This window comes from Oreochromis aureus, linkage group 20 (assembly GCF_013358895.1).
Source record: "Oreochromis aureus strain Israel breed Guangdong linkage group 20, ZZ_aureus, whole genome shotgun sequence".
Taxonomy (NCBI): domain Eukaryota; kingdom Metazoa; phylum Chordata; class Actinopteri; order Cichliformes; family Cichlidae; genus Oreochromis; species Oreochromis aureus.
Genome location: NC_052961.1, coordinates 6,574,121 through 6,599,142, shown reverse-complemented (window position 1 = coordinate 6,599,142; position 25,022 = coordinate 6,574,121). Strand labels below are relative to the sequence as shown.

The following is a 25,022-nucleotide window of genomic DNA, read 5'->3' as shown; positions in this document are numbered from 1 at the left end:
CTTTATGTTTGCAAACGTTTGACTGTATAGCCCATATGCAACCTCGTTTTTCTTAGGATGGTTACTGACAGTAAGATTAACAGGTGTCCAAATACAGACAATCACCTCAGCTGATAGGGCTTTTTCAATGTTTTTCCCATTATTTTGAGCTCCAAATACTTGTGCTTCAGCTTTAGTGAGTGAAATACTAGTATTTTATACACTTCTGGTTTAAAATGGGCATTATGTATATCTATATCCATCTCCCTCTCTCGCTCTGGATGTCGTGATAACATTATATGCCTTTTGGCACATCTTGAAGAGGATGTGGGACCTATGGAATCTTCGATATCCAACATCCAAACAATTAGTGGCCCAGCGTTCCAACATTCTGAAAAAAAAAAAGAACTGCTATCACAACTGGAGATTGATAAAATACAACACAAATGCTACAGCAAAAGTGAGCCAAGACGTCAAAGTACGACAGAAGGAGCGTTGAGTGTGACCTGAAAGATGGGATCATTGAGAAGCTGGAAACCTGGACCCTCCATAGTCAGGTACCAAGACTGCCCTCTGAAGGTCTACTAGATGATGTGAATGCAGCGTTACGGACAATCCCTACATCACGGGAACTAATCAGCTGATCTACACCACGGTAGCAGTGGTCACGGAGATGCTTGGCTACAAGATGAACAGCCAGCAGTTCCCTCCATGGAGAAGGAGCCAAGATCATGGTAGCAAGGAGGGAAGTCAGCCAACTATCAGAGCTGCACAAAGGTGCGAGGGTGCCTAAGAAGTACAGCAAGCTGCCCCTACCTGAGGCCTTGGAAACTGCCAAGCAAGGTATCACATATTGGCCAGCCACTTAAAGAAGTAGAGATAGAAGGCAGGAGAATAAAACCAGCTGTACTCACTCAATCTCAAGCACCGATGTTAAGATTTTTACTGGGAGTAAAGAGGGCGGACAAGATTAGAAGGGCGGCTCAGGTTGAGCAGCTTGGAGACAAAGTTAGGAGCCAAGCTGAAGATAATTTGGACATATGTAGGAGGGATAGTGGATACACTGGTCAAAGGATGTTGACGATGGAGCTGCCAGGCAGGAGGAAAAGAGGAAGCCCACAGAGAAGATTGATGGATGTAGTGAAGGAGGGCATGCAGAGTGTTGGTGTGACTGAAGATGATGCTAGAGATGGGTTGAGATGGTGGCAGATGATCTGCTGTGGTGACTCCTAAAAGGAGCAGCTGAAACAGTAGAACCTCAAGTCTTTTTTTCCCCTCATTTTATCACATTTTTATACACTTAGAAGTTGAGATAGTGAGCATACAGCGCTCCCCACACACACACACACAAACACGCACGCACACAGAGTTACACAAGAATGATGAGTCGAACACTTTCCAGAAATTCTTGGTAAAATATATTTTGGTCCAAAAGCTGATTTGTAAAAATACATGTGCAATCATGGAGTAGATGAGGCATCATACAGAGAGTATCACTGCCCTGTCACTGTTCAGGAATGCTGTTTAGTATCCCACTGCTGTAAGGCTGAGCGACTGAAATGTAGTGTTTTTATCCAGAATGTTTCACATGGTACTCTGGTTATCACTAAATCTCAAATACCATTACATTACACACATGATACTTCATAATCCTAATGCTACTGTGACTCATATCGGTCATTTTAACACACAAAATACTACACCAGGAGTCAGAATCATGACGGATGGGCTCATTCTCAGAAGCTGTTTTCATATTTATTTTACAACAACAACAACAACATCAAAAACACATGATTTTTTTTTTTTAAAGGCAGTAATGATCCTTAAATATTTGCACCTTCATAAATCACCTTCAGACTACCCTATGTCCTAACAGGCTAAGAGATGTGTGCCATATGCTTTCTATTTTCTTCTTTCTGGTCGTTTAACTGTGACAACGTTGCTCTACACATTTTAATGATAAGTCTAATGGAGGCTTTGGTGGAAATCAGCATTTGATCCACTCAAACTGCGTTTCATTTACCTGCTCTGCAGCAAGACACTAATTAAAAGTGCAAATCCTGCTTTTATAAAGCTTTGATCCCACACATTTGGCACTGGAATCAAATGGCATCCATCTATACATAAATAATAATATTCTTCAAGTGCAGAATCTAGTGTACTACTGCCTTTAATACCAATCTTCATTAATTAAGAGCACAGGGTGTAGGAACATCTGCCTACTGGCACCTCTAAACCTCATCGATGACAAAAACTGTCTAAGAAAATGAAGTTGTGGTTTTATCATTTATTTAAAAATCTATTTAAAAAAAGACATATACATCTTTTGTAGATTTTTTTAAACTAGGTTATTATTTTACTGAATCATTTAAGATCAATTTGGGGTGCATGCAGTCTGTGAGTTGACACTGACATGAAAGCATCACTGCAAGTCAAAACTAAATTCTTCTGACTGATTGCTGTCTTTTTGTGTGATTAAGTATTTCTCTCCTGATAGCAGCGCCTCCTTCCACAGAGCAGAAGGGTTCGCTGAATTCTCTCATGAGAATGACGCAAATCTTATGCTATGACCTTCACGGTCACCATATTTTAGCCCAGTTCAATAAACCGAGATTTGGGACAATTTTGAATAGCATTTTTACTTGAAATAAACCTCATTGACATTTTTTGGGGGGTGTATCTGTAAAGCAGACTGGACACGGTGCCTCAAGTCTGCCTCAATCTGAGTCAGTACACTCAGATACTGATCTTTCACACAGAAACCTCTCATCTGCAAATGTATCGTCAATCAGCAGTTATCGTCCAACCCAGAGATGTTAACCACAAGGTTATCTCGGTGGTGCTTTAGAGGTGCATATAAGCAGATTTTTGTTACTTTTAGAAAGAGCGATGAAACACATTCCAATCTACTTCCTGCCTTTTTTCTAAGCTTTAAGCCAACATCTCATATTTATTTCACACATGAAATTAGTGTTCTCATCTAATCCTCTGCAAAAGCAAAAGTTTAAACAATCTAAGTTAAGTTCACAGCTGGGAAACCAAAGTAAAGCAGAGGAAAGAGAGACATAATATCTGAACTTACACAGATGCAGTTTAACACTTTCAACACTGATCAACAGCAGGTACCCTATTGCTCCAGAGTTATTTCATTAAGTGTTAACATCTACAGAAATACATCTTAAAAATAAATATATGCATCAGAAGTAGTATATTATATTGCTACAACTTAAGTCTTGCCTCAGATCATCAACTCTAAAGAATGACCTGTGTGTGTGTGCATACTAGTTTTGGTCTATAGTAGAAGACTTTTAGCTCTCAATTGGATCGACCTGTGGCAGTGTTACGCAAATATGTTTGAGATGAAATCACGAAACCTTTTGGCGTATTGCTCGGGGTGGACTGTGGAGATTTCAGCACCAGCCTGGAACACACAGAGAGAGGGAGGGGGAAACAAATAAATAGATAACATTGTCAGTAAGTAAGTAAAGTAACATTTTATTTATATAGCGCCTTTCAAGATAAAAATGACAAAGTGCTTCACCGAAGCAGAAACGGACATACTACGTCCAACAAACAAAATCAACCAAAAGCAAGTTTAAACAGATACGTTTTTAACTGCTTTTTAAAAGAAATGACTGAGTCCACGGATCTCAAACTCAAAGGGAGCGAGTTCCAGAGTCTGGGAGCCACTGACACAAACGCTCTGTCACCTTTAGTTTTTAACCTTGTATGCTGGACAGCCAGCAAGCCCTGGTCACAAGACCTCAGGGACCTGGTGGGGCGATAGGGAAGGAGAAGATGTAAGCTACACCGTGCAGGGCCCTATAGGTCATGATTACAATCTTAAAATGGACCCTGAACTTAACAAAGAGCCAATGCAGTTGGATCAACAGGGGAGTGGCATGGGAGTGTTTGGGATACTTTGTCAAAAGCCTAGCAGCAGCATTCTGAACACCCTGCAGTCGTTCCAGGGAGGCATTATATAAGCAAGTAAACAAGGAATTACAATAATCTAAGCAACCAGTTTCATCTGTAAATTTCTCGACCTCCGTACGGGTACGGCAGAGTGTTTCGAGCGGCTGACAGCAGCCCTCCACCTCTCTTGTGCTACTCACCCCGTGTTTGACAGTTTTTGCTGCATGAGCGGCTTTCTTCTTGGTGTCATACTGCGTGAGCACATCAATCAGGCCCATGAAGTAGACCTCCCTCTGAGGGGCTCCTGAGATTAAAAGGCAGAGAACAATCCGGATTATTTTACCAGGCTCGTAGTGACAGCAGCAGTCACAGGTCTCATTTAAAAAGCATCAAACCAAAAGCTCCCTGTTCAGATATTAAAATTAGAACCTCTACAGCTATATTACTTTCCAGTCATTTGTAAAAGGCCCATCCAAAAAAATTTCTTCACGATCTAAAGTTGTCAGGGTGATATCTCCAGGTTGATACAGCAATAAGCAACAATCACAAGGGTTAGAATATGACAATATATTAAAAAGTTATTCTCAAACAACAGACAACCTGCCTGGTTGCCACCTTCCAACATCTTGATGTGACCTTTGGAAGTTTTCTCCAGACAGGAATGAGACAGGTAAAAAAAGTCAACGTCCTCTGTGTCATAGCCTTTAAACTGGTGCAGTACTATTTGAACCATGACACATCCCATAATACTCACACTCAAAGTTTTGTCACACAACAAATTGCAGAATACAAAAACAAGTTAAGGTGCAAGTTTTAAACAGATGTTTATTTTAATCCCTAAATATTACACGACCGTATCCTGCTCTGGCTCAAAAATGCTGGGAGAAATAAACCAGCTTGAGTGCTAAACCCACCCCCATGTACTTTGGAGCCTGTAGCTCATAAACTATTTATAGCACAAAGGCATAATTTTGCATGCCAGAGACAATCGGCTGATTGTGAGGCACTGATTGATTCATCACAGAATGACTCAAAAGATGTAGAAACAAACGGTTGGTGTTGGTTTAAAAAATAAAATGAAGACAGAAAACAGTCACTGGTACTGGTTTGATCAATGCTGTAAGCTAACTTTCACGTTTAAGCATCCCCTCCCACCAGTATTCACCTGGGCAGCTCCTAACTGCATACACGTCCACATAAGGGTCGAACTCCCCGGGCCCCAGAGGTTTGACAGAGGACATGTAACCAGCGATTCCCTCCGGAGAGTTGCCATAAGAGCCCACCGTAGGGCCCGGTACAAGGCCGTTTTCTGCCTCTGGATCTTCCTCTTTGACCTCCTCCTCACACTCCTCCTCCTCCCGTTCAGCTCGGCCGATGTCGTGGATGCCGAGCAGCAGGCTGTAGTCCATGATCTTCAGCCTCACTAGAAACTGAGCGAGGAGACAGCGTTTTCTAAAAGGCTTCTATAACCAAGCTTAAAAAGAATACCAACTTCGATTTTCAAACTCTTAAACATGATAGATCTGCAATTTCCCCTTCCATTGAAACTTCTCCTCCTTCACTAGTAATTCAAGTAAATACATTTAATATTTCCTAAAGAGCATCAGAGGAGCAGTGCAGCCTCAGCGGGCTGATACTGCCACTGTGTGGCAGAGGAGAGAAACAACAACAACAACAACAACAAGACCGCTCACCCACCTCAACATCTCTGTTTAGCTTCTCCATGAACTTTTCCTTCTCCTCCTCAGTCACATAAACCTTCTGCATGTTGTTCCTGAAGTCCATGTCTTTGAAGGTAGGGAGCTCTTTGACCTTCAGGGTAAAACAATAAATAAATTATACATCTCAGGAGGACTCTTGGCTTTGAGATAAAACAGAAAACAACATAATGATATGAAAAGAGGACAAAGAAAGAGGTTTCTTTTACCCTTTCTTTGTCGCTTGCTTCCCGATCCACCAGAGAGCCCTACAAAGAGAAACTGCTTTTAATATTACCACTGATACATCAAACAGAAAGAGTGAGAGACCATCTAAAAGAGCAAAATACTAAATTAAACGGCCAGTTATTCATTAGATAATCATTTTGTTTTTCTAATAAAATTAGGAATAAATAAAGCCCAAATAATGAAAACATGCTGGGTTTTTATCTGAATGCTCAAAGCATATCTATACATTTGAGGAACAAACATACTGTAAAATTTGGACCATTTCCAAAATCTCAACTTGTGGAAACTAGCGTAACTTCCTCATTAATTTGTGAATCGCTGATGAGAAGTAGTGATTAAAAAGGTCAGACTGCCATGCAGTTCCTCTTCACCTTGAGGTCGTACTTCCTGTGTACCACCAGTCTGTGGCTGAACATGTTCCTCATGACCATCAGGTAGGTCTCCTCGCTGTCCACGGTGACGCGGTACATACCCAGGAACTGTGGCAGCAGCGTGTTGCCGTGACACTTCACTATGTGCTGCAAAGAGGAAATGACTGTGAATTTGCATGACAGGTGGAAAAAGAGGATTAATGTCAACGGCAGAAACAACTTCACAAACACAACTTCACAAACACTGAAGTTAAAACTTCAAACATTCAAACTCTCTTTCGAAGTAAGAGAAATTTATAATTCTACTTTTATGTCTGTGCTGGAGAAACTGAAATCAATGTCTCAATTTTAATTCAACTGAAAATTTAAATTGAGTACGGCGATGTTTTTTATTCTCCTGGGTCTTTGCAATGCTTCGTATCGTCTCTCATGGAGAAATGAGATTCATCATAAACCTTAAAGCCCTGACACTTTATTATGTGTTGTACACTTGGGTAGAATGATCTGCTTTGCTCTTCCACAGATTCAAGCTCGAGTATATTCTTATGTACAAGGCCACGGTTGATCTGCTCCTGTTTCTTACTGATTGATCAGAAAAGTGTGGAAAGCCATTATCTTCTGTGTCAAGACCCATTCCTTCCATCTGTCCCTAAAGCCTGAGCTGAATATGGAACAAACATGTTTACATTTGCAGCTCCTCCTGTCTGAAGGTTTGCTAAAGCTTAGAGATCTGCTCTGATTGAATCAATTTAAGTCCATCATTAGTAACCTGGAGGCAATAACGTCAGAGTGCCATTATGTTATTCCTGGAGATTACCACCCGTTTTGCCTGAGATGACTATGGCAATTACCTAATCTGATGTTGTCAGTTTCTTTAGCTTTGAAGACCAGATTATCCAACTATCCTTGTCTTAAAATATTCACTTTCCCTTGTTGTACCTACGCTGATTTGCATGCAAACATAATATTATTTGCTTCTCTAGTAAACTTCCAACTATGTTCCTGAATATCGTCTTGGTTTGGCTGCCAAAATGTGTCAGGATAAAGTAAACCTACTCTCAAGCACAACATGTTTGCAGACTGCCACTGAAGAACAAACCTGGAAGACTACACCAGCAGGTGTCAGACTGATAAAAGAAACCAAACAAACAAAAAAAAGAAAAAACATGTGGCATTGCAAGATTAAATGTTGTTGCATAAAAAGGAGAAACATGCAAATCTAATGATAACTACAACCTTAGAAAATACTGGTGGCAGCCAATGGTACCCCACAGCCTCCTAGTAGCATCAATCTAAAACTCCTATGTTAAAACTCCGGCAGGGTTATGACAAAAGGTAAAAACTTGAAAACAGTGAACTCTTGAAAACACAAAAAAAGCCCTAGATGAAGTCCAAACTCTGCTTTTTACTCAACAGTCCTGGACTGCAGCTGCATAGCAGCCATGCAGTGATTGGAGAAGGTGTTCATCCAACAGCAGGACAAAATCCTGATTCAGCCGAAGAAGCAGCTGAATGATAAAGGACTGCCACAGCAGCGGCACAGCTAGGGACCCAGTCGGTAAGGAAATACAAAAGGTGAAGTGATTGCGTTGGTAAGTAGCAACTGAACTTTTAAAACATGAGATGGAAACACATAAAAAACAAGCAAAAGTATACTTGGGCAGTCCTTAATAAGCCTGGCTGGCTCAAAAGCATGCATGGGAAACGCTGAAACTACTTTTTTTCATCTGGTACTCCATCACCAACAAACTAAAGTTAGACAGACCTTTGCAGTAAGACCGGTTGAACAACTTATTTCAGCAACTGTGCATAACGGCAGCTTTCCTGAGAAAAATACACCGACTGTCGTTTACAAAGTGTTTACTGAGGCATCGAGTTTCGTTTGCACATCAGTAGGTAGAGGACACGCCCACTGTAGTAAGATGATGGTGCCCATCATTTTTTACTGAATTAACAATTCCTTTGACTTGAGAATGGGCCAAAAATCTAGCATCGATTACTCAAAAGATTATCAACAAACCCAAATGTTAACTTCACAAGTCAAAGGTCGCTTGTGATGGAGGCCAATTACTGAGTGTATCAGGGTCAGACTTTTAGCTGTGCTCAGCACTCGCTATAGCAGTCAGTTAAAATAGATGCTTCCCTCAGACTGGCCTCATTCAGTGTCCCATCAGACCAATAGATGCTCACAGTGTTAAAAAGACATCTCTCTTCGTGTCCTAACACCATTTTCTGACCACAAGGCTGTCAGAGGATCTGCAGCTTGCATACATGTGGATGCTTTTCTGTTCAGCTCAGCTATCTGCATGACTTTTATACATAACTCGATAAATGTTGTGTCAAATTCAAGTTCAAATTAAAGCCTTGACTACATGTAGCCTTCATATTTTACACTCAATTGATTCACTATGGCACACAAGCATTTCAAAATTATGGCTGAGTCAGTGAACCACTCCCATCTGTGTTAAGAAAAACTTGTAATGTGTACAAATGAAAACAGTACTTTTAGAGACACACCAAGAAAACATGCACCATAAGCAGTGGGATATAAAACATCTCGATGTGGTGGTGCCTCACCCAACCAGCCCCACCCTGGAGTGTATCTAGAGAACATTCTTAGATAACTGCATGAACAGGCGGGTGTTCATGCGTTCCTAATAAAGTGCTCATTGAGTCTACAGTGTGGGAGGTTAAGGTTTTGAAGGTGTTGTCTCTCAAAATTACAACACACACAGAAGCTGTGCTGTTAGATTTACATGCAAAGTGATCACAGGCATCACCTTTGCTTTCTCTATCGCCAACCGAAGCCAGTTACACATGTTCAGCCAGTTGTTCATTATCACAACATTATCTAGCAACAAAGCTGGTAACAGTAAGATGAAATGAATCGTGATGATCATTGGTGTGAGTGGCAGATGCACACGCTTAAACTATCTTTTTCCCCACGCTGTAAATAAACATGAATCCCCAAACCAAAATGCAAATACCTACCCAACAAACAAATATCATGAGTTTCAGGATTACTTCAAATAAAATGTTAATCTGCATTTCCAAGACTATCTGGTCAACACATTGACTATAAACAAGCGCCAGAAAACATTTGGAAACAAGAAAGTTGCCCATTCTCTGGATGCACATCACTGTTATACTGACGCTCTTTCTGACAGTTTGTTTTGCAGTTCAACAGCACTCCTTCTTTTGTTACTACTGGCTGACAAAGACACAGGACTAGACTACTATGTGTGCAAGCAAATATAATGTAATTTTATTGTAATGCATTTAAAAATGTTGCTATAAATATCCTATTTTTGACCGTTTAGCCAATGAAGCCCATCGCACTTGTCGTAGAGCGAGAGGCGAGGGGCGAGACTCTAGACAGCTCACGAGTCTATCACAGCACCAGCAGACCAGATCCCCAAGACAAAATCCCTACACCTGCCAAAAAACACAAACCTCACCCAAAATATTGTCAAAATTCATTTGAGTAATGCTAAAGTAAAGTCAAAGCTCTCATGCCCGGTCCAAGCAAACAAATGTTCTGCAGGCTAAAAAATGTAGCATAGAAGATAAATATCCTCCAGAAAACTCACAATAAACAAACTGATCTACAAAACCAACTAAAATGCAGATACACAAACAATGAGTTCATTCAGCGCTGAATGAAGTAAACGCCCTGAAACAGAGCTGCCATTTTTCTCATCTCCCTCGCACTTTTATGTAGGCTGCATAACCACAGGCTACACATTCCACCGAGAGCCCAAAGCAGCCAAAGGTTTGCTCAGTAGACTGTTTAGCCTGAAGTGAGATCTAGTTTTGAATCATCTACATGACTCAGCTGTACCAGGCCGGACGGCAAATGGTAAATAAAACCTGACGTAAACAAACAAAACAGGAAGGAAAGCATGTCACCGCTCTAATCTCCCCTTCAAATGTACTCTGATATTTACATGAACGCAGATGTGGTGATATGAACATTTGAATATCTTTAATAAACCAACAATATAGGAGCGTGTTTGTTCAGCCCTCTGCGCAAAGTCGTCCTGTGACTAAAACAAAAAAAAAAACCCAACCTTGGCTAACCTTGATGATGAGAAATGCTTTGGTCTGCGGAAGGATATCGTCTTCCAGTTGGGCTTTCCGCCCACAGGAAGGTTAGCGGCCTGACTGAGTGTTTGAGAAACACCTTAAAACAAATCCAGGATCTCCATCAAGGACGATTCAAGACAATAAGCAATGATTTTCTTGCTCACAGCACCAGTCTGCTGCCAAATCTATAAATAGTTGAGTCGACTTGTTTTCATAATCCTTTTCATAATCTGCACGAAATGCTTACTTCCAGACCTCCGGGACAAATGCTTTTGTTTTTTTCAGCTGCAAAGGTCCAAATGAAGGAGACAGAGAAAATACGTGAAGTAGGACACACAGATGATCAGATGGACAGACAGACTCAGAGCTGACTGAAAGAGCAGCAGGCAGATGGGGAGAAAGGACTCAAGATGCTCATGGGGAGGTTTATTTATAGTCGCACTGCAGGATGAAAAAGAAACAACTGGGACAGTCTCCAACTTGCATGTCACCCTTTTATTAATGTCACTCTTCCTGCAGCTTCTCAGCAGATTACCGTTGAAGGAAACGTGATGTTTCAGTAAAGATGTGAGGTTAAAAGTCTCTTGATGTCCCCCTCACCCTATGACACTAAAAACAGGTTGAAGCCTGACCGTAAACTGGACAACTGGAAGAAAATGAATGGATGGGGAAAAAAAGATAATATGAATCAAGTCAGCCTTCAAATTGGTCTGACTTTTTACTGACATGAATTTGCATAAACGTAACTAAAATTAGTGTTTGCTTAGCTGTCTTCTCATTAACATCTTGCCAAAATCCAATACCTGTTCTATCAATGTCCAGAAAAAGCCTTCTTCCTGTTTCTTCCCTTCACAATTAAAGGCCCTGACATCTACACCCTCTGTTGAACATCAAATTCTAGGATTAAAATCAAAGTTAATCTCTGACTTTACTGAAAGTATACATATTTTTTTTAATGTTTGTTTGTTTTTGTTAAGAATGTGTGTCACCAGTTAAATATTAACTGACATTTCCACTATCAAAAAAACTCTGTTCCTTGGAAAAGAATGTTTATGAATCAAATTTTGTGATCCACAAACAAAACAGGTTCCGGGTTTGTTTTTTACTCTTGCATTAGTTGCATAAAATAAATATATTCTCCACAACTTAAGCTTGAATGACAAAAAGCACCAACACCACTCCCCTTGTCTTTCTCTGCCCCTTTTCCTTTTATTAGAACATGTTTAATCTAAGAAGTTTAAAAACTCTCAGCTTCCACACAGAGATATCATTGGGCTCTCTCACAATCAACATCATGTCATAATCTTGTTTTGCGCACCATTTTAATTTTCTCATTTTTTTATGAAAACAAGGCTTATTTAACAGTGCTGTGTTTTCAAAACTAACTTGATCACAATAACCAGCCCACATAGGAGAGTCTGGACTTCTGAAGTAAAGGAGATGCAAACTTAACAGGCAAATGGCCGCGTGGGGATAGTACTGGCTGCTGCATTAGCACGATGAGGAAGACGCATGCAAGAACAAGTGAATTCATATCCCCTTTTTTTCCCCAGAGTCAAATCAATTTATATTACTTCAGGTATTTACACTTTGTAACAATCACGCTTGTTTCCGAGAGGCACATGTCGGCCGTAGCTCAGGCTAATGAGAATCTGATTTAGAGGCTGTCGTGTCAGCTCAAACCATACAATTCCAGCACTGATTGATCAGTGCCTCCCCCTAGGAACGCTACTTTTCTGCAACAAATTATTCAAACCACGCAGCATCATATTAGTCACGGACTTGAGTGTGTGGATAGTGTTATCTCTGATACTCACCACAGGTATACATTGGCTAATCTGCTCATCAGCATTTATAGGGCTGTACGTCACTGACCTTCAGAGTGTACTTTTATTGAAACCATTTAACCAAAACCATAAAACTTGCAACAGACATTGGCATTGTTGTTTTGTTGATATTAGCTGTAGCCAATAGGAATATAGGACTTCAGGCAAAAACACTTTGATTTTCACTGAACTCTACACCAACTCTTCAAAGATCGCATCTCATCTCAAATACCTGACATAGCTGCGCAGAGCTGTCACAGACCTGTGTTGTGCTAGCTTTACCTGACCTGGACCTCATTTTCATTTTTGTTTTGAAGGAACTTCACACAGACTTTCTGACAGACATCTGTAGTCATCTTTGGCTCTGCATGTGTCGTGTGTTGGCACAGGAGGATCTAATCTCACAGCACCACACAGGCTTTTGTCTGTTTGTACACGCGTGTGTCTTAAGAAAGACAAAAATAGTCCCATAAACCACTTGGGGTTTGGTTTTTGGGATTTCGTTTATTGTTAAACTTAGAAACTAACTGCTAGTAAATCCTGTTTCTCGTGGTTACGTAGATGCTATGTTAACACCTGTAACTAATCACTCGATCGTAGTTGAAAGAATTTACACCCATTTAACCGCCAGTGTTGTGCAAGTATTTATCTAAATATGATCTGAAGAGGCATGTGGACCGGAAATGGCTAACTGCGTCAGACTTGACTAGAATTTGTGCAAACTGGCGCAATGTAACATGTAGTTACATTTCAGACAGGCTTTAGCTAATTCAGTTAATGACACTGGTTCCACACAACAAGGCAGAGGCCTTTTAAAAGTAACCATCAAACAAACAAAAGGGCCACAGGCTACAAACAAATGTGGCCTGTAAATTTATTAACAATAAATAAAGTTTTTTTTCCTGCATATACATTTTTTGGCACCCAAAAAAGAATGTCATCCAAAATCACCAAGAATTAGGTTTTAAAAATAAAAATATATAGGCTTGGTTTTCCAGACATGCCATAAGCCTAGCCCTAGAATAAAAGCAACTGCAATGTTCAAACCTTTCTTTTAGTGTTAGTCTTAGGTTTAATCCAAGTCTGGGAAACTAGCTGGGAGGGTTTAAATACAGTTTTGTTAATTAAAGCTTCAAAAAATAACAGGAAATGCCAAAGACTTCTGTAAGGTGAGCCAACACAGACTCTTAAGCCTCAACTATATGCAGACCAGTGCTTCAGTGAAATTTAATCTCAAGCCAGGAAAAACAATGTAAATAATCTTTACCAAAAAAAAAGTTTTCAATGTCATAAAATACTATAAATAATTACATTTGGAAGAGAAAGAACTAAGAAAATAAACCCATGGGATTTAAAAATGACATATTTTTCATTTTCTCAAACAACAAAAATCAAGCTGAGAATAAAGCTCAACAAGCAAATCATCAGAAGATTAAAATTCATCAATGACTCGTGTGCTGATCAGAGTAAATAAAGGTTTGGGCAGGCCAGAAAAGCTTTCTACACGTCTAAACGGCCTGCAGACATCACTAGTTTGGCTGACCACACACACACACACACACACACACACACACACACACACTATAACAAATACCTGGTGATACTCTGACAGGATGTTGTGCATGTCTGCCACATCCTCGCTGGAGATCTGCTTAACCACCAGCGTCCGGTCGTAAGAGTTAAGGAGCAGGCCTTCTCCCTGATCATCAACGCTGAAAGGTGGGCTGCGAGTCAATGACACCTGGAAATGTCGCACAGGTTAGCGCAGGATCAACACAGGCACTCATCTTTGGTAAAGTACTAATGACAAGAAATAATTTCAGTCATTTTTTTTATGAAAACAAGCTACGATCATCCCTTATGGTGCATTCACCCCAAACGTGCAGTACCACCAATGAAAGCTCCGCCTCTCAAATGGCTTCAACACAGACATCCTCCATTTCTGACTGTCGGTGGTGCCAGGAGATTTACAACTAATACTTGCTGTCTTTGTGTAGCCCAAAGCAAATTCAGGTCAATTCTCTTCGCTGCGCAGACTGTTTATGTACTCGAGCCCGGCAAAAACTTCATGTTTGTTTTGAATGCACCATCAGTATCAACAGTATCATCAGTGATTATCAGCCAACGACTCAACTTTACACACCTGATAGTCCAGATCCTCAATACCAAACCGTTCCCTTAGATTTCGAAAGACCTGAGGGCAGTATTCTTTGAACTTGAAATGTCCTGGGAGGTTTTCCCTGTGAGAGGAGGCAGTTAGGAAACTTAACTCATTCCAAGACAAACATGATTTACTTCTCACTAAATTTAAGCTCCAAAACATTTGTCCAGCTCTACAGTCCAACACAAACATCCAGTCTTATCACTGACTTATACCCTGATGGGTTTTTGTAGTTTCTCAAAAGCTTCAAGTTACATTTTCACTTGACTAGTTATATATTTCAATTTGTTCCATGTGAAAATGTGCTCATTTCTGAGTCTTACTTGTTGAAGAGGTGGTTGTTGACTTTGATCTTAGTGTTGGCTTTGAAGTCATCGGGCAGCAGCATGACGGGAACAGGCACCTGGTTGAGATCATTAATCTGCAGAAAAAAAGAAGCAATCATTAAACAGAATTCATTAGTGTCTGAAATAAACCCACAACTAACAAATATCGTTTTGTCTTTACAAGCAATGAAAGACAACCGATCTTAATGTCACAATGGGCTTCACAGAAAGATTAAAAATACATTAACCATTCAAAAGAAAATGATTAAAAATACTTGAAAATGACAAGAAACAAGCCAAATGAAGAGAAAACAAGTTGGGCAATAAAAAGAGATTTTTAGAAGAGATTTAGAAAACAAAACTTTGTAACTCTCAAGCTGTAAGACAGCATTGTGGGGACTTTTGTCAGTTTTCTGATGTTGCACAACTAAAGCGGCTCATTAATCATTTTAAGAGAATCCAAAATGAGGCCATCAAATGTCTTTCATGTAAGAAGAGAAAAAGCACCAGATTCCTCATATCTTGCATTAAAGCAGCATCAAATGTTTAGTTTAAAATTACTTCATTACTTTTTAAAAATTTCTGTCAATCTGATACTTTTTAAAAATTATTATTTGTAATTAAGAATGAGCTACTTTTATGCATGAAGTATAGAGTAGAGCAATCCTGCTGTTACTCAAAACCACAGGCAAACTCTGGGTTGCAGGGGGGCACCTCTTCATGCTGTAAAACGCATAAAAGTCTGCATGGATCTCAGCTTATTTGCTCTGTGACCTCAGCAAACACTTTCTTCATGACTTTATGGGCTCATTCACTAGTTTCAGGTCCTACTGAATAAAACATGGAGTGCAGTTTATAAATTAACACGTTTATAAATTAACACGGCTTAAATATACTCAGCAGCCCATCATATTCATTGAACAGTAGGACAAGAATAAAAAGAAGAATAAGACATTTGAGCTGTAAAATGTTTGTAATATTTTAGTTGAAATTTAAAGGCTGTTACTGTTAAGATGTGGTCATTATTTGACAGCTGTGTCAGAGTTTCTGCCTGATTCAGCAAGTTTAACCTTCAAGTGAAGTTTTTTAAAACATAAAAATGCTTTCTACCAGGAATCTGTTCATTTACACACTTCTATTTTTTTTTGTTTACAGGAACTGACCCATCAGTGTGGCAAGACTGAAGGAAACCTGTGAGGTCATGTGCACCCCACCCACAAAGATCCACCTTTTGTATTTGTAAGCATTTTGAGATATGCACAAAAGATTTACAGAGACTGAGCCACATGCAGAGGATCTTCACCCTATACAAGCCATCATACAGCGATGCTGGGATAGTGTTGAAAGAGACAGACAGTGATCTCAGAGAGAGATTACTTTATTTTAGTAGTCAGCTGCTGAAACTTCCAGTTTTCATCTCACCAGTTCCCTATCCTTTACTTCTAGCGCCCCACCCAAACACAACAGTCTAGAACCACCCTGATCTCCCCTGTGTGACACATTTTAAAGGTGGGTTTTCAAACCCATTTTGAAATATGAAAGTTTCAATTTCAGGCTGTCAAAACACAGATGGGTTCTGTGGTTTTATAGCCCGTATGTGCCAAGTCTGAATGTTCTTGTATTAATGTATACTTGTCTTTTATGTTTGTTTATGCCATTCATTCATCTGTTATGTAGAAATTGTGACAGGTGTTGTGACCCCTTCAAATAATATATACATCTGAAAGTTCATGAATATTAAACTACACCAGGAATTCTTTAGCCAGGACTTTATGTGAATAATTTTCACTCGTGAGAAACTTCAGCAGGACAGAATCACATTTACCTGCTTTGTAAATAAACTGTAAGACTATAAAGACCTGTCAGCCCTGCGTGCCGCAAAACAAGTTCCCACCGTTTGTGCAGCTCTGTAAACATCCGTGTTTTTCTCCAGGTGAACGTCTACTGTCACTCAACCAGACGGATTTCGATCTAACACCCTTACCTGTCCGGGGATGTTACCTGTAGTCTGGCTAGCTTTCTTGCTAACACTGAGTTAGCACGGACATTAGCATTTAGTGATACGTTAGCTAACACCGACTCACCGAGTGATTGACGCCCCACATGAAGACGCTCAGCACGGGGTCGCTAGCCCGGAACACCTTCACCTTCTGCTGCACGAAGTGCTTCTTCTTCGTCTTCGTCTTGGGCGCCAGGATCACCATAGGACTGGAGGTAGCCCCCGTGTTACCGAGGGCAGCCATAGCCGCAGACCGTCTCCCCCTCGTGCCCTGCTCCGACTGGCGCTGATGCGGGCGGTGACGCCTCTTCCTGACGGCTGCCGTCACCCGGAGCTCTCAAGCTAAAGCGGCTAACCTTCCTCGCGCTGTTCTGTCCAGGATCGCAACAACCAAAGGTCACCAGACCCGCTCAGGTGGTGTTAAACTGACGCTGTTTCCCTAAAGCACCGCTTAACGTTTAAACCGAGGAGATGAATCATTACTAACTTCACCCAAGCGTGACTTCACAGCTCCATGTAATCACTGACAGACAGTCCACCACCGCCCCCTCGAGCCCACCTGTGTTATTATAGACCACGTGGTCAGTGTATGATTAATTTCTCCGTCAGTTGGATACAGTTTCTTAAAAACTGGATCATATCAAATGTTTATTCATTTCTGTCATAGATCTGAAAATGAGAGTAAATATTATTCTAATACTGATATATAGTAATGTGCAAAGGTCTTGAAACAGCCCTCATTTCTTTTCTATTTTGCTTCCAGGCAGCCAAACTTTAGAATAAAGTTTTTTCAAGTGGTTTTGAGCAACAGTTTTCCAGTCTGTTTTCAGTCATTTTCAATCCAGTCCTTATTTCTGAACATTTTGTTTGCAAAAACTGACTTATTTAAGAATGAGAAAGGTATAAAGCAGCATTGTGTCTACACATAACATGACCTGGCAAAAGACCAATGTTTCTTTAGGCTCTTTGTTTCTAGCAGTCTGTCACAATAACACATAATTTACTCCAATTTACTCCAGTTCTTTGGTTTAAAAATGCCAAAGATAACACAATTTGACACGTAAAAAATACATTTATATATTTTTTTCACAAGGTAATCAAGCAATAGGAAGAGGATTAGGGCTCCTGGAGAAAAAAAGGTGGGAATGTGTTTTTTGTTTTTTCAGAATATTTTCTCAGAAATCTGAAAAAATAAGACATCCCCACCTTTTCTACCCTAGTGGCTCTAATCCTCTTCTGTGCTAAAGAGCAATTATCCAAAAACTTGGCATATTTCAGCAAAGTGTGCCACTTTTCCTTAAAGAAATTTAAGGAAAATTGAGAAAAATGGATAATTGGAGAACAAAGGAATAAGTTGAAGAGGTAATAATAATTATTATTATTAATACAAATAAGAAAAAAAATACTATGTGTGTGTGTGTGTGTGTGTGTGTGTGTGTGTGAATATGAATATGGCACAATAAAGATTAGGATCTCAATAAATACAAATAGTATTACAATATAATACACCCCCAACTGTTTTAATGCAATAAAGTAGTGTTGCTATTTTTAATGTCTTTACCTATTTAATGAAAAATAAAATAAAATAAAAGTTAACAGACGTAAAAAATAAAACAAGCACAGTAAATATATGATGGCTTTTAATTGGTTGATAAGGGTGTAAATGTGTAAATTGTAGTAGACAGAGTTGTGGGTGATTGCCATAAAAACACACAGAATAACATACAGATTTTTTTCTGTCATGATTTTTCTACTTCCCCAGGTTCTGCTGCATAAAGCAGATTCCTCAAAACCAGCTGAAATTATATTTATTCCACCAATGTGGTGCCAGCGCTGATGCAGAAGCAGTTCTTGTGTTGATGTCTTCGGAGAACTGGCCCACATTTTGACAGGTTTGAGAACCAATCATTATGTAGTGTTGCTAAAAGAAGTTAGTGTAATTTACCACTTGTTTTATAAATGTTGTTTGGACATTTCAAGGGGGTTTATCCGAGTGTAATACAATTTTCAGCTCTTAATTTCTGTGGAAATTTAGAAATGGACAGACTCCATGGATTGTTTCTGATTATCATTAGAGAATTTCCTTCAGTAGTCTGTGCCATTTGAACCTACCGATGTCATGGGCTCAACTGGTGTTATGATACCTTGTTAACACTGGCATTTTTCAGCATAAATATGTGCTCTTTTCGCTAAACTATGTGGATCCCAATCTGACTGAGCATCTGTAGAATGCTCTGGGGGAAAAAAACAGATCTGATTCTCCAGCCACACAGCCAACAGAACCTAAAGATTTTACCTCCAGCATCCCATCCTCAGAGGTCCTGTGTCCATGCCCTGGACTGGAGATGTTTTGAAAGCATAAGATGGAACTACTAAGTATTAGGCAGGCATTTTTTACTGTTGTGACTGATCTGTGTATAATGGGGGCCATGGGGGCCCAACAAGAAACTGTATCAGTTGACTTTGGGACTGCTATGTAAAAATATGTAACTCACTTGAATAAAATGCAAAAAGTTGCCTTTATATCACTACACAGTAATCTTTATAGTTTCCTTTTTTTCATATTTAGATGCGTATCCTCTAGGGGGCAGCAAAATCTCAAAATTCTGTGAGGTTACTGTTTGTGGAGGTCACTAAGAGTCACTAAGAGATCTCGCAGAAACAGCTGCCTTGCTTTAGCTTGTCTTTAAAGGGACACTGCAGCCAGTTGATATTGTACTTCCACAAAGCCTCTGAACCTGTTGGACCAAATCTGTACAGAACAGTCTCTTGAAATGTGCTGATGGGATCCCAGACTGTAGGATCTTATTTTGCACTAAACAGCAGAGATGAAAGATCATTGTCTTTCAAACTCTGAGCTAGAATATGCGTCACAAATGTGTTTTTAAAAAAGCTAAAAAAACCCTGACATAATCCTGTTTGCATTACTAAAATTCACAAATGAAGTGCTTTGATGCTTAAGACCAAGCAAGGTATCTGTTATAAAAACACATGAAAATAATTCAGTTTCCAACAACTTTGGTTGATAAAAATTTATCATTTTATCTCATTTAAAACCAGAGAACTGAGTTGACTTTTGATTCAAATATAGAAATAGGACACACATGTGATTTCTACAAAGGATCATGTTTGCATCTTCATTTTCTCCAAGACCTTCAATTCATATTATGCATTTATAAAGAGATATGAGATATTCTATGCTGTTACCTTGGAAACAGGCATGTATCTGGTCCCTGAGCGGAGAAGCAGAAGAAAATTATCCTTTATGTGCCTACTAATGGCTTAAAAGCAGCATGACTCTAATGTGCTCTAATGTGTAATTTCTGTTTCGCTGCTGGCAGCTGGTTAGTGTGACTGCAGAGGGGATTCTCAGAAAATGGATATAAGCACAAAGCCTTAAATCCAAGAACTACACAGTACCATGCTTGCATGCAGGTAATGATTCAAAGAAGTCTTACTTGTTCATGATTAGAAAAATGAGAAAGTTCATAATGATTGCGTAGCAGTGCCCAAAAAATGAGACTTTAGTGTTTTTGTCAGTGGATCTAAGAGTCATCCCTTTATGAAATCAGATTTGATTTGTCACCCTTTCAGGCCTAAGTATTTATAGCCATTAAGTACGCGCTTGATTTAAGCTTCTCATGTTTTGGGGGGGGGGCGTTTCAGAAAAACCTGTTGTGGAAATTGTGTTTTAATTTTCAAGTGGTGCCCTCATCCCTGAGATCAGGACAGAATATGCAGAGTGTTTAACAACAAATAAGCTGCTGGGGTCCGTTCAAGGGCCCTTTCTGCAAAGATCCACTGGGAAGTCTAACTCAACATTATATCTGAAAGTATTACTTTTATGCCATTACTGTGTATTCAAATCATATCGATAGAAGCACATATAGTTTTATACAGCATAGTCTTTAATGCTTTGAAGATTTTTGGATCTACATTGATACCAGATTTTATTTTTTTAAGCTGTGCCACAGTGGATTCATGGATGTCTGTGTTACTCATAGGCTATATATAAAAGATGGGAGTCATTTCCAGGTCTGACAATGAAGTCATATGTCAGCTTCGAAAGATACTTTCGGCCGTGTCGGGTGTTCGAGAAGGACCCAAACGCAGAAATGTGGAGGTAGACTGAGTTCAATTTCAAGCAAGCCATTTATTGACTGTTGCGAATGAGACACAGCTGAACTAAATCACAGGAGATGAGACAAGGGAAGCAAAACAAAATAAAAACAGGAAGTATGATAACTAAAGTGGGAAAGCAGACACATGAGTGAACTTTATAGGACCACTGAGGATGGACCACTGAAAATTCTAAAATGGACCAAGAACAGGACTAACTATAGTAATGCGGGCAAATAGGTTAAACAATATAAACACTGAGAAAAACAAAAATTACATAGAGTACTTAAATAAACAAAACTTGAAGGTCTAAAAAACTAAAACAAACACCGGGTAAATTGACCTGGGGTCATGATAAGTGCAGTTTAACTGCCTTGAAACTGTATTCTTTTCAGTATCTATCAGAGGGTGACTCGTGTGGTGGCTAAAAGACTTCTGGTTGTTTTGAAGTCTAATGAGTTTTCAGCTCCTTCGTTTTGCAGCCTCAGTAAAAACTTTCCTGATGACCTCATGGGCTCTTTTCTAGTTTCAGGTCATACTGAATGAAACATGATGTTCTTTTGGTAAATTGTTCTGATTATTAGAGTCACTGTGGAAGGAAAGTCTGGGTTTTGGCAATGAGGGTGCACTGTCAGCTCAAGGTTTCACAGCAGGACATCACTAATGAAGAGCCGGCATCGTGTCCGCTACGTCCATCGTTTATATACAGTCTGAAACAGGAAGTCGCCAAATGACTTATTCAACACTGACAGAAGAATTCAAATTTACCCAGTGGCTTTTCACAAGCAGTTCAGGACAGTCCAGTTTATGTTGTTTTTGATTCTTACTCTGCACATTAAATGCACATCATTTAAACCACACTAACAAGTGACTGTGCACTTTGTGGTAAGCACTGCAGGGAAATTTGCAAAGCAGTAAGATCAAAGTTTCAAATACAACTCAGTTCCCTGTGTTTGTACTAAAGAGCTGTTAAAGAGAATCAAATTGTCTTTAATATCCACATTTTAAAATCACGTTCATGATTTTAAGTCTCGAGCAGTTATAGGCAATGACAAAATTAAAACACAGGTTTGGTAGATAAGTACTGGCATGCAGTTTTGAGATAAATACATATTATATGGACTTTTTTTTGTTTGTTTGTTTTGTTTTTTTTTGTTTTTTATAAATTAGTAAACCCAAATACTTTTTGACAGTTTAAGTAGTGACGCTTTGCTCTCTTTCTGTTCAGCCATTCATCTTTTTTACTTCAGAGTGGTATTGAGTGCATTCTTTTGAGTCTACAAAGCATGGTGTCATCTTTTATGCATTCAGTCTTGGATTCAGATTTTCATGCTTCATTATTCTCATAACACTGAGCCCGTTTTCTGATTAGTATTTGTAGATTTTTGGATGCATTTCAGGTTGAGTAGTTTTGAACTCCTATTTTTCATTTAAATCTAGTTCCCATTCTGACTTTGTTATTTCTCATATTTACTTCCTTGAGTGTTTTCCTGCCTGTCTTTTTTCCTGTTTGTCTTGTCTTTCTGTGTTTATTCTCCAGTGTTTCCTGGTCTCTGGTTTTATGTTTAGTGTGGATCTTGTCTTTGTGCATAGTATTTTCCTTTCATTACTTAATGTTTTAGGTGTCTTTCATATCCACTGCTATTTTTACTTCCACGTGTCCTGGTTCTTTTTACCTGTGTCAATTCAATTCAATTCAATTCAATTCAATTCAATTCAATTCAATGTTATTTATGCGGTGCCAAATCACAACAACAGTTGCCTCAGGGTGCTTTATATTGTAAGGTAGACCCTACAATAATAGATACATAGAAAAACCCATCGATCATATGACCCCCTATAAGCAAGCACTTTGGTGAAATGGGGAAGGAAAAACTCCCTTTTAACAGGAAGAAACCTCTGGCAGAACCAGGCTCAGGGAGGGGCGGGGCCATCTGCTGCGACCGGTTGGGTTGAGAGAAGGAAGACAGGATAAAAGACATGCTGTGGACGAGAGCCAGAGATTAATAACAAATAATGATTTAATGTAGAGAGGTCTATTAACAGATAGTGAGTAAGGTGACTGAAGAAGAAACACTCAATGCATCATGGGAATCTCCCAGCAGCCTACACCTATTGCAGCATAACTAAGGGAAGATTCAGGGTCACCTGGTCCAGCCCTAACTATATGCTTTAGCAAAAAGGAAAGTTTGAAGCCTAATTTTAAAGGTAGAGATAGTGTCTGTTTCCCGAATCCAAACTGGAAGCTGGTTCCACAGAAGAGGGGCCTGAAAACTGAAGGCTCTGCCTCCCATTCTACTTTTAAATACTTTAGGAACAACGAGTAAGCCTGCAGTGAGAGAGCGAAGTGCTCTAATAGGGTGATATGGTACTACAAGGTCATTAAGATAAGATGTCCCATTCCTTATCTATTTTCAGTTAGTTTTAGTCCTCAGTGTGTATACTCACTGAGTACTTTATTACATACACCTTTCTAACACTTTTTCTTCAGAACTGCCTTAGTTCTTCATGGCATAGATTCAACAGGCTGCTGGAAACATTGCTCTGAGATTTTAGTCCCCTATTGACATGGTAGCATCACAATGTTGATGCAGATTTGTTTGCTTCTTGTGAACTGTGGGGGTCATTTGAGTACAGCGAACTCAAATAATTGGTACCTCTGGTTATGGAAAACTTAGGCCCTTTCGCTACATTTGCCAAACCTTCTATCAGGAACCTTGGTGTAAATTTTGACTCAGCTCTGACTTTAGACACTCATGCTAATTTATTGGTTCGCTCCTGTTTTTATCATTTCAAAAATATTGCTAAGCTGAGTCCCATTGTATCACACTCAGAACTAGAAATGGTCATCCATGCATTTGTCTCATCTCGTTTGGATTATTGTAATTCTTTGTTCACATGTTTATGTAAAGCCTCTGTGGAATCATCTGCAAGTTGTTCAGAATGCTGCCACAAAGCTTCTGAGCAAGTCTTCTAAATACTCTCATGTTACACCTCTGCTGATCCAGTTGCACTGGCTCCCCATACAATTCAGAATCCACTTCAAGATCTTGACTTTGACATTCAGGGCTCTGCATGGACAAGCACCAGCCTATATCAGAGATCTTTTACATCCGTACATCCCCAGCAGGTCCCTGAGGTCATGTGATCAGGGCTTGCTGGTCGTCCAACATACGAGGCTGAAAACGAAAGGCGATAGAGGGTTTGTGGCCCCCAGACTCTGGAACTCCCTTCCTTTGAGCCTGAGATCTGTGGACTCAGTGTTTCCATTTAAAAAACAGCTAAAAACTCATCTTTTTAAACTTACTTTTGGTTGATTTTTGTTTTTATGTTTTAGCTTTTCTGTGAAGCACTTTGTGATTTTTATCTTGAAAGCTGCTATACAAATAACATTTTACTTACTTACTTTGTGTTCAGGAAATCAATTTAAGATGATTAAAGTTTTGTGACATGCTGGAAGCATGCCTGTTGTATATGCCAAAGTCTGTTCTTAGCTGACAAAAGTGGGACCTGGTGTGGTCTCTGCTACGTAGTCCATCTACATTAAGGTTTGACATTGTACATTCAGAGATGTTCTCCTGCATATCTTGGTTGTAACGAGGGGTTATTTGAATTACTGCAGCCTTCCAATCAACTTGAAGCAGTCTATTTATTCCCTTCTGACTTCAGTCATCAACAACGTATTTTTACCCAGAGATGTGCTGCTCACTAGAAATGTTCTCTTTTTCAGACCACCTTCTGCACTGAAAAAAAGGGATTGGCCAACTCTTGGATTTACGTAAACATCTTGCGTGTATTTAACATAAGTGCCTCATGCTTTAAAGTTAAGTGTAACTATATAGTGTAGAAACTACATGATATGCAGAGATGCTAGATTAAATTGTTCATATCATGTTCGAGTGAAGTAAGTCAATAACTTTCAGTCTCGTACGCTTTGGATCGTGGTTTCAGGAAGGCATCCATCTCAGTCAAATCGAGCAAATTGGGTGGTTGTTACATTAAAAAAGTCTAACTTGTAATTTAAACACAATAATATCATGTTTCTATAAACGTAATTAAATCATGAAGGATCTGTATGAAATTCAACAACTTAATTTATTCTTGTTGAGATGACATGATACAATCTAGTAAGAGTGGTTAGTTGCTGAACTCATGAAATTCACAAGATCGCACGAGATGTCAAACTGCAGGAAAATCACTGGAGTTAGAAGAGGCAGACAACTACCCACACACCACGTGTATGTTATTGCTATTTATTGTGGTTTAACCTGTCAAGGACAAAAACGTACAAAAA

The 25,022-nt window shown here is 39.5% G+C and overlaps 1 protein-coding gene across 1 annotated transcript; it reads right to left on the bottom strand.

Moving 5' to 3' along the window:
* Positions 1-1,380: 1,380 nt before the first annotated feature.
* Positions 1,381-17,167, bottom strand: pip4k2ca (phosphatidylinositol-5-phosphate 4-kinase, type II, gamma a). The gene is made up of 10 exons (XM_031760464.2): positions 16,695-17,167; positions 14,608-14,705; positions 14,267-14,363; positions 13,718-13,864; positions 6,212-6,358; positions 5,822-5,860; positions 5,593-5,706; positions 5,060-5,324; positions 4,095-4,198; positions 1,381-3,400 (listed from the first exon to the last, which is right to left on the bottom strand). The coding sequence occupies exons 1-10, from the start codon at positions 16,851-16,853 to the stop codon at positions 3,320-3,322; spliced, it is 1,251 nt and encodes a 416-aa protein (XP_031616324.1). The 5' UTR covers positions 16,854-17,167; the 3' UTR covers positions 1,381-3,319.
* Positions 17,168-25,022: the final 7,855 nt, after the last annotated feature.

Excerpts from the sequence above, each read along its gene's own strand:
- pip4k2ca (XM_031760464.2), bottom strand. The coding sequence starts at position 16,853 with ATGGCTGCCCTCGGTAACACGGGGGCTACCTCCAGTCCTATGGTGATC. Across the intron at positions 6,359-13,717 it reads TCCTGTCAGAGTATCACCAG|CACATAGTGAAGTGTCACGG; the intron begins GTATTTGTTATA and ends TCCTCTTTGCAG. Across the intron at positions 4,199-5,059 it reads TGCAGTTAGGAGCTGCCCAG|GAGCCCCTCAGAGGGAGGTC; the intron begins GTGAATACTGGT and ends TTTTAATCTCAG.